We start from the raw sequence: 10773 nt of genomic DNA on the forward strand, positions 1-10773 counted from the left end.
CTCTAAAAAAAGGTCTTCCTCATCCTATTCGGCTTGCTCTATTATCTGCTCATTTAAAAGAGCACTCAAAACCCATCTTTTCAAACTTGTCTACCATACTTCTGCCTGTCTCCTAAAAGCCTCACTACTTCCCACCATTCCATATCCCCCTACTATTGTGTGATACTTCCCCCACCTCCTAGATTGTAAGCTCTTCTGGGCAGGGTCTTCTCCTCCTCCTTTGTCACTGTCTGTATCTGTCTGTCATTTGCAACCCCTATTTAATGTACAGCGCTGCGTGATATGTTGGAGCTATATAAATAATGTTTATTATTATTAATATTATTCTGATAAGTCTGAATTCTCTTTGTTCCTTATTTTTCAGTGAATTCCTTTCTATCCCTAGTTATCCTATGTACTTCTTATGTATTTTTATGTATTAGGTCCTGACCATTTACACTCCAGTTGTGGACAACCAGTAACTGATAATGAAACTGAAAATGTAATCTTGTGTTGTAATAGTTGAAAGATGTTAAATAAGTAGCTGGCTGGGAACATTTGTGTTTATCTGGTATATAACTATGTTTTGGAAGTTTTGTTTGCCATGTATTATATTCTTCCTTATATGTGATGTTTTCTGTATATTTTGTAAAACTCTTTAAAACATTTGCAATGTTCAACTGATATCTCTATTTAAAAAAAAAATATAGTGCTTTATCAGGCTTACCCCCTGCCTTTCTATGCCTTTCTTACAAGGCTGTCTAATTAGTAGCATAGGCACCAAGCGTTCTAATATAAAATATGGGTGTGAAGTGAATGCCTTTTTTCACCACCAGAAACTGTAGGAGCAAAAATTAGATTTTCTATTGCAGATATCTACCAGATCTTATGTTCTCAGCTTCTTCACACTTATAAAAAAGTAAATATATATATAAGATAAATATTTCCCTGTAGTACATTTTAGGCTTGGGGATGTATCATCATAGCAAGTTACATGAAATAAATAAATAATAATTAAAAAAACATAAATATTGTCATATACCTACATGCTGTCTATACAATAAAATAGTTTTATCCTAGTTTGGCTTGAGGGAGAGCTGTCAGAAAATACCATGCCATCCTAGGCTCCTTACAGGTGTATTGCACCGAGATCTTCAGGTAACCTACCTTTCTCTCACTGTTGACAAAACATTGGGGCTCAGGACTACAAAGAGATCAGCAAAAACGCCTGGATGATCACATCGGTTCACTTCTTCCATCAGCTTGGATTGCGCCTCAATAATGAACTCACTGTTGTTGAAATGAAGGAACTGATACAGTTTCATAACAGTGCATATGGTCTGTAAATCCATAGAACTAGCATGCTTCTGGAATAGTCTGTCACACTTCTTCATTACAGATAAATTATAATTGTCCCTACTGAAAACTTCTAAAAGCTGGACAACATTTTCTAAATGAGAAGCATCCAGGTTCTCCAAGCTTGACTCTGTCTTTCTAACCAGTCGCTCTTGCAGTCGGGGAGAGCTCACGGCATACAAACTGCCAATAAAATTGAACAGTATCCTATAGAACAAGGGAAAAAATGAGAGCTTATAATAGTAATAATGCAGCTACATTGTAACATAACAAATAAATTATTTACACAGAACATAATTCAGCTGGTATAATAAGAATTTTTACATATATGTATTGTATACTAATGTTCTAAACTGCCACAAGCCACTGTCTGAAAAAAAAAAAAAAAAAAACATTGTTATGGCGTATGTTATGGCATTACCAGAGGCTTTCTGCCTGTCTCATGCCTCATTCCTACTAGCCAGGAAGAAAATCCATCAAACTGGTAGCCAATATACATGTATAGAGGCAGGAGGTAACAGAAAATCTTCAGCAATAGCAGGAAGTATTAGAGCTTTTCCCTGCTTTTTCCCTTTTAAACTCACTTATAAATCAAAACGGTTTTCGGTTAAAATGTTTTGATAAAAGTATAACAACATTATATATATATATTTCTCCAAACTATGATGATAAAATTCAAACTTGTCTAGAAATCAAACATACATCTGGATTTTCACTTTGATTAAACACTTACACGGGATCTTCCAAATTATCCAGGCACAAGTCTACAATGTTTGCTATCTGACCCATGAGTGGGCTAGTGGTCAAATTTTGCTTCCTCAAACATGCAGCAAATGTTGACAACGAAGAGAGGTCAAGCCTGAGTTACAAAAATAAAAATACATTAGCACACTCTTGAACATATTTGCCTGCTTAGGTTTTTTTACAAACATATTTTCCTATGAACATTTTTCTACACAAGAGAACAATGTGATTTCCTGTAAGGACGATGACTGCAGCAGTGGAGTAGCTTTGTTTTTAAAAATAGAACTACATATCCCACAATCCTTTAGTGCTCATATAATACTGCTAGACACGGCCCTGATTTATTAAAGCGCTTTAAGCCTGGAGAAGATAGACTATCATGGAAGAACCCAGGCAAACCCGGAATCGATTTCCATTACATCTTCTCCAGGCTTGGACAGTTTTATTAAATCGGACCTGATGAGTACAATATATATCATGTATGAGAAAAGTTTATGCACAGTGGAAAATTCATCTAATATAACTTTGCTCCCACAGTTGGCAGTGAAGTGCTTATCAATCAGGGTATCCTACCATCTACCTCAATATTTCATACTGATTACTTATAAAACAGAAGCTAGGGTAGTTGTTCCGTGTTTCACTATAGGAAGGTTTCCAGTGCAATATGGAAAAGCACCTGGGAGTCAATCAGCGTACTTTCAGGCTTCTTACCTGCGACCTGAAGACATTATGGCTTAACATAAAACTTAGGAGTGGTAGCAGGGTGCAAAAGCTAAAACCAAAAGCTTTGGTTGGGTTGACCTTTAAATCAAAATAAATATGTAAATGAGAGAGAGAGGGGAGATAGACACTTACCTTTGTAATCTTTTCCAGCCTTCAGTTACCAGCTGCTGTACTAAATGACTGCGAGTATCCACTTGAAAACTTCATACAACACAATGAAAAACAATATTAAAACAAAACATTGAGTAACAAAAAATAAATGTGACACAATACCAGTTTTCTACCTACCTGGTAACAATATTTAAAACATTCACAAGCTCACTGTCGTTCAACAGATCAAAATTATTTTCCACTACAGTACAAAGTGATAGAAATTCTGGATGTCCTCGGACCTCTTTAAGATTTGTCAATTCATTAGGTTTTGTTTTATGAAACTGCCAGAGTAGGTCCATTGCGCATGTTACATGCTCCAAGGTAAGAATGGGTCGATTTACCACAACCGTCTGGAAGATTTGGTACTTGTTGGTGGATGTTTTTAACTGGTCCAGCAACAGCTCAGTCTTTGCATGGCGGATATGAAGCAACCGCCGAGAGAGATGGATTGCAGATCTCCAATGGAGCATTTTTGGGCTTTAAATGGAGGAATTCAAGACACAGTTTTCATTTCACTGTGGGTTCCAATTCTAATGATTGTTATCATGCCAATTTTTTCAATCTGTGAAAAGAAAAAAAATACTCATTCGGGAAACAGTTTAAATAATTTATTATTACTTTGTTTATCTGTTAGAAAGGCTTCTTTTTTGACCCTCCTCCTATTTTCCTTGAAGTACCCAAGTGGACAAAATCAGTTGGAAGTCTGTGGGAGAGCAGTTTTAGAATTCTACATTTCGAGGGTATTTTTAAGTACTCAATTGTGTGACTGTTAAATAGAAGTATAACTGTAATAAAATTGTTAGCATACTGATGTTTACTAGAGAACTACAACGCAGTACTGATGCATATTCATCAGCTATATGCTTTTGGTACCCTTCAGAATGATTTCTTGCTCAGAGCCCCTATTCAGCTCAATTTGTTCTTGTTGCTTTTGGATAGCATAAAGAAGCAGATATCAATAGGGAATAAAAATATCTGTCACTATAATACCACACTACCAAGCCTGCTTTAACTTGTGCAATGGTATAATATAATATTATTACACAGTATTTATATAGCACCATCATATTACACAGCACTGTACAAAGTCCATAGTCATATCACTAGCTGTCCCCCAAAGGGGCTCAAAATCTAATGTTCGTATCATAGTCATATGCCATTACCACTGTCTACAGTCACTTTTTGGGGGGGAAGCAAATTAACCTAACTACATGTTTTGGATGGTGGGAGGAAACCCATGCAAACACGGGGAGAACCTGCAAACCCCAAGCAGATAGTGCCCTGGCCAAGATTCTAACCTGGGACCTAGCGCTGCTGCAGGCCAGAGTGCTAACCACTGAGCCACCGTGTTTTGGATATCTCTATGCTTCTCCTGGTCGCTTTTGATACTAAACCAGAAAGTGATTGATAAAGTGGGAAAACACCCACATTCCTAAGACAACTCTCTAAAATAGGTATTCTATTCAGATAGATTTCCTTCCATTTCCTGTTACACACCCATGGCAGGAAATGTATAAAAAATCTCATTTGTAGGAAAGCGCATTCTAGGTCACAGTATGATATTGCATTCATATGGGGAAAAAAATCAAAACTATCGCACATAGATCTTGAAAAACACATTTCAGCAAGCTCAAGTTGGGCCTCAACAACATGACGGCTGTTACATAATTTATGTCATGTGAAAACCGTGTGTCAGCCATGCATGGCCATCCCCATGGTGTGTATGCAGCCATAAAAACATTCAACAAAACTATAAAAAGGTCTAATCTCAGTATATTATCATAGATCAGTGTTTCTCAATCAGAGTTCCTCCTGAAGGTTTTTTAAGAAATGAGCAGATTGGACCTCTAAAGGTCAGTTTAGGTGACACCAATGATCTTGTTGACTATCTATAAAAGTGACATTCCTCCCACTGGTCAGCAATGTGAAAGGCATTCATCCTACTGACCACCACACTAATGTACTGTGATCTGTACATATATTACCTATAGTAGGGGCTTCTCTATTGAAAACACAGCTATAGAGAATAATGAAATAAAAGAACATAAAACATAAACTCATTAGTAATTCACAGTGCGATATATATGTATATAAAACATAACAATCCACCTGTAACCGAAACACACATGAAGTGCCTGAATCACGTGGTCACCTTACGGTCGCACGTGTGACGTCATCATGAAAGTTCCGCATTAACCACATTCATACAACACTATACGAAATGCTTTACCAGCTGCTACAGGTTTGCGATATGGTTTACAATACCGGTACGACGGGTTGTCACATTGCACCGGAAGCCTTTCACTCGGTTCCTTGAGACTTCACAGTAGCCAGTAGTAGAGGAGACATTCCAATCACGTGACCGGGCTGTGCGGTGACATTGACATGTGACCTCCAGTTGTTTTTCCCTGATAGTCGCCTAGGTTACTAGCACCAACCTGTCAGTGTGTTATAGCTGTGCAAGTCAGCCATAGCTAGGATAATGCAGTGTATGAGTTGCAGTGTTACAGTGTTCTCTTTTATAAAGTAAAAAACATATAAAAGCTCGCAGGCTTCTTAGCATAGCGAGGATACAGCTCAGTGAAGTAAACCTGTACAAATTCTGCAGGCTGCCATTTCTCAACCTGTAAAACCCCTTTCCTGCACAACTATTTTTTTGTTCACACATAATAAATTGTGGTAATCTGGTAAAATACTTATACCCCCCTCCCCCCAACAGTATCTGCTTTCTAAATGCAGGGAACCTATTTAATGTACAGTGAGGCCTAATGTGATGGTGCTATATAAATCTTGTTTATAAATAATATTAATAACCTATAGAGTACAAAGATGCTTTTTGCAAATATTAAGGCTGCAGGATATATGTTCAACATGTTTTTTAATCCTGTTATAGGCATAAAATAAAGTTCAATTTGATTTATTGCTCAAAAACTCAATATAATCTCATTTTTTTGTAGGATATAAGTAATTAGATCTTGTGGAAACAAATACCCAATTAATATTATTTAATATTTATATAGCGCTGACATTTTACACAGAGCTTTACAAAGTGACATCACTAGCTGTCCCTCAAAGGAGCTCACAATCTAATGTCCCTGCCATAGTCATGTCTGTAACACAGTATAAGGCCAATTTTTGAGGGAAGCCAATTAATCCAACTGCATGTTTTTGGCATGTGGAAGGAAACCGCAGTACCAAGGGTAAAGCCACTCAAACACTGGGAGAACCTGCAAACTCCATGCAGATAATGTCCAGGCTGAAATTCAAACCGGGGACCCAGCACTGCAAAGACCAGAGTGCTAACCACTGAGCCAACATTCTGCCCAAATATGCCAGCCCAAAAATGTGTGCACCTGTGAAAGAGTCTGTTTACGATATTGAATATTATACCTTGGTAACCCTTTGGGGTCTATAAAGCAATGATTTCCCTGGTGGAGAATCAATTACTGGTATTGAAACATGGACCTTGAAGATTCTCCACCAAGGAAACATTTCAGGGAATGTCAGATTCACCAGTTTATAAATGGAGCTCCTTTTGAAACTTTTACAGGTTATACATTTAGTTGTCAGTAACCGTAATTTTTAGCCCTTTTAAGTTTCCATAACAATATCTATGCATTGTCTAAGCTTAGCATCCCTCTTTGGGACTGGGTACACATGACAAATTTTTCTTGTCAGATATGAATAGTTGTGCTTGTCTCGGGTGAAAATCTGATGAGTACAGCTTGGCAGATCAATGAATGACTTGTCAGGGATGATCACTGTTCATTTCAATGGACAAGAGCACAGGTCACTCCCCCCCCCCCCCTTCCCACTTCATAGAACAGAACATGCACTGCGTGTACAGCGCTCATTTGTTCTTCTGGTACAGGAAATGATCAAAAAATAACTTTTCCAGTGACCATTATCCTACTGGTGTACTGCCCTTCTAGGGGTGAGAAAAAAACAGTCATTTTTTTTTTTCAAACTGCTCATCTGTCCTTTGAGGGTTTTAACCAATTGAATCCCTCATTGTGTGCTACTTCACTAACCTCTGAGATTGTAAGCTCTTTGGGGCAGGGTCCTCTTCTCCTTCTGTGTCACTGTCTGTGTCTGTCTGTCATTTGCAAACCCTATTTATTATTAATAATTTGCCAAAAACCACAAACCTTCCACTGAAAATCGGTAAATTCCACTGCAACAGCAAAATCTACAGACCTCATCCTTCTGTGTGGTATCATGGCCAGGAAGCAGCATACACCTATAGGGAAGGATGACATTAATAACATCTTGGAGGCTTTTTGTGATCCTTGTCCATAAGGACAAGAGGAAAGTAAAGTACAATACAATGTCTGTTGTCTCTCCTCTAGCACAAATAGTTTGCTGATAGTATGCTTAACAGATACCTATAAGGAAAAAAAGTTTATACATTCCGCAGCCCTGTGTTACAAAGTATGTTGTTGGTGTTGACATCACAACCATGAGATCAGGTAATTTCAAAAACATTCTCATGTGAAATTCTGAAATTCCTTCTCTGCCTCTCTATGGCTCTCGCTCTTCCTTAGGATCTCACCAGAAGGAATGGGATATTATCCTCACCTAGGTGCTGTAAGCAGCAGACGAAGGTAAAGCATATAATAGCCCATCTTACCTGCCCGATCACTATCGGAAAAGTCAAAAAAGCAAAGCTGAGATGAGCTGCGTATGCGATCAAGACCTTAACGAGCTTAAAGCAGACCTAAACTAAACGTTTTACTTTACATAAAATGGGAGTGCAGAACCTCCCAGGATACCCACATCACGCATCCCGAGAGGCGCTTAGGTGCTCCGAGATTAGGCATGTGCAGAAGGGGCTTTTTCCTTCACTGAGGGGAATGAGATGCTGACCTAACGCATGCACAGTGAGGTTTTTTCTCCTTTACAACGGGCACCTAATCTTATACCTGTGCAGTGAAAGATTGGGTGACGTAGCCAGAAGGAAGAAGAAAGCCAAACATGGCAGTACCTGGTGGTTCCTCTACGTCAGGACAAGGGAGAATTCCAAGACAGAGCAGGAACTGATCGAGGACTTCTTCAGTGGGTTTGAGGGATTGGCAGAATTAAAGGTAAGTGTGATTTTTTTTATTTTTAGGAAGGAAGTAAAGGAAGAAAGGGGTGATTCCCTGCGATGGAACAGGGACAGGTAAATATAGGGAGTTTAGTTCCACTTTTTTCAAACCTCATTTAAATGACAGTTGCTAGGTGAGTTTTAGTAAGTATATAGAAAGTTTATAACTGATTAAAAGTGGTTTTGTTGTAATATGATTATGAAAATAATAATATTATTTATAGGTAAACTTTAGTAAAACACTTATATCCCATATCCCTGAAGGTTTACCCCTGGGTGTATCCATATTTAAATGATTTTACATACAATGTAAAACAAAAGTACTGGCATTGAAATTGTGCTGAAATTATATTAACAATTTTACCATCCTACACCAAACAACAAAGTAGCCAGTAGGCGCAAAAACAAATTCATTCAAAACAGAGTTTCACTCTGGCACAATGCTATTCTTTGACATATCCCTTGAGAAGGTGTTGTTTCTAGCACAACACATCATTTGTTTCTGCTGTTTACTTATATAAAGACTAACATTTACATCTCAGTGTGCTGCATTCCTTTGGGAAGGAAAGAGTGTTTGTTGGGAACAAGCCAAGCTCACCCCTAAGATTATGGAGCATGTAGTCTAAGCTCACTGGAGCATTGTGTGAAAATTAAAGTCCATTTATAATGTAATAAATGTGTGTTGGCTTTGCTGATTTACTTCTAAAAAAAAGTTGACCTAGAATAGAAGTTATCTACTGACTTGTTACATGGAGAGTACTGATACTAGGGCCTTGATTTTCAACCAAGGTTCCATAGAACTCTGAGGTACTGTGAGGATCAAGATGATGGTCAAGAAGAATATTCAGAAGGCATTCAGTTCCTGCACATTTCTAAAAAGGTATCCTTACCTGAAAATATTTCAGTGATAAAGAATCCATTCATCTTTAATACAATGTACTTTTGTTTTCTATTCTCTACACAACACTAAAGGCATATACTCATGCGTCATGTCAGTAAAGAATAGCCCTTTTTCACAATTTCCCCATGATTTTCCACAAACCAGATATCTTTTCTGTGATGGTAAATTAGCTGCATTGTAAAGAATGCAGCAAATGTTCTGTATTTGCTTTCTACCTACCTGATTTTCTTGTAATTGTTATGTAAGCATAATTAAAACGGAACTGTCAAAAAGAAGAAAAAACTTACCTTTACAGGTAGAAATTTGTTGATCCCTCCACGATCCTGGTCCAATCATCCCTGCACCATCCCATCTTCCTGGACAGCGGGTGCTAATATCTTCTTCTATCTTCTGGTGACGTCACCCACTCATGCACTGTACAGGCGATGCGCCTTCTTGTAAATGTAAAAAAAAGTGCCAATCCTACTGCACATGTGTGAGAGCTGCACTTTTTTGTTTTACAGTTCAGGAAAGCCCTTTCTGTGCATGCCAGATCTAGATTTCAGGCATGTGCAGAAGAGGTTTCCTAAAATTTAAAAAATGAGTGCCTCACGCATGTGCAGATCCTACAGCCTCCTGAGATAGGTGATGTATGTTCCTGAGGAAGCTGCGGGTTTCCCCTTCAGTCTTCACCGCCGTGGCAGTGAAGAAAGAAGGGGAGGAGTCCTACTCTTCCAATTTAAAAAAAAAGTATAAAAAAATATATATAAAAAAATAATTTTTTAAAAGGGTTAGCCTTTTACATAATGTAAATAAATTGATGATAAAAATTGATTTGGCCACTAATATTATAATGAATGTTACAGCTGGGATGTTTTTAGACCTTTTCCACTCTTTCTTCACATGTTAAAATGTGTAACAAGTTGAGGATAGAATGAATAATGAAACTCCAGTTCAGCATCCCAAAGAGATGACAATGATTTCATAAGACCGGAAGCAAATCATTTTCTTCTGTGTTTGTCCATTTTGTTGTTTAAGCACTTTATGGCTGGTAAAATATCAGCTTAAAAGTAGTTTATGACTTGTCTCACTTACAGAGCATTGAAAAGCAATAAAAGTCTGACAAGGGGTTTTATCCTTTTCCACTTTATTCAGAACAAGGAAAACAAAGACCTTGGACCCACTTAATGGGTGGACATTCACAATAATGTATTGTAGCAGAGGTTACAATTAAAGCTGGAGTTGTCTCATTTTCCAATGTGTTTCACCAATAGGCTGAGAAAGAGGAGGGAGGATGTGATAGTGGATAAGTATTGGGTAAGAATAATCCTAGTTCCCTTATAGGGACAGCGCCAAACCCATATACGCATATATAAGAAAGACATGAGACAGCAGGTTTTTTAGGCAAATAAACAATTTGTATTTAGTGATCAACTCTCATAGAATACATACAATAGGGGCCTAACATTGTAGGATCATACATCTGATCCAGTTCATGGGCCAAACCTAAGTGTGGACACACACAATCAGATGTGGCCCCTGAACTGGATCATATGTATGATCATACAAGGTTATGCTGCTATTGTATGTATTCTATGGGAGCACATTTTTTTGCCTTCTTCAAATTTAGATAGAATGGTGGGGTGTTACAACTTCTCCCAGGTTTTTTACTGCTCTCTGTGTGCCTGTTTGATAGATTCATTCTCTCTAATAGTAAGGGTAAATACAACATTTTGAGATACCAGCAGAACAAATATAAAGGATACATTTTCCAGTGTGCTCATTTACCATTATAATTTTCTGCAAGGGAAATTCACTTACATTAAAAAAAACATTCTCCTGTTTTGTTCTG

The 10773-nt window shown here is 37.8% G+C and overlaps 1 protein-coding gene across 5 annotated transcripts in view; it reads right to left on the bottom strand.

The window, feature by feature from the left end:
- Window positions 1-5324, bottom strand: part of FASTKD1 (FAST kinase domains 1) — a 17216-nt gene extending 11892 nt beyond the window's left edge. Inside the window, exons 1-5 of one of the 5 annotated variants that reach the window (XM_072418298.1) lie at window positions 5221-5324; window positions 3091-3517; window positions 2935-3003; window positions 2069-2194; window positions 1147-1542 (exon numbers count right to left, since the gene is read on the bottom strand). In XM_072418298.1, coding sequence (XP_072274399.1) covers window positions 1147-1542; window positions 2069-2194; window positions 2935-3003; window positions 3091-3425 — 926 coding nt within the window. In that variant the 5' untranslated portion in view covers window positions 3426-3517; window positions 5221-5324. Of the gene's footprint in view, window positions 1-1146; window positions 1543-2068; window positions 2195-2934; window positions 3004-3090; window positions 3518-5064 lie in introns of all 5 variants that reach the window. The other 4 variants (XM_072418296.1, XM_072418297.1, XM_072418295.1 and 1 more) reach the window with 4 other exon arrangements.
- Between the last annotated feature and the right edge of the window lie 5449 nt (window positions 5325-10773).

Source organism: Pyxicephalus adspersus, chromosome 7 (genome assembly GCF_032062135.1).
Source record: "Pyxicephalus adspersus chromosome 7, UCB_Pads_2.0, whole genome shotgun sequence".
NCBI classification, from domain to species: domain Eukaryota; kingdom Metazoa; phylum Chordata; class Amphibia; order Anura; family Pyxicephalidae; genus Pyxicephalus; species Pyxicephalus adspersus.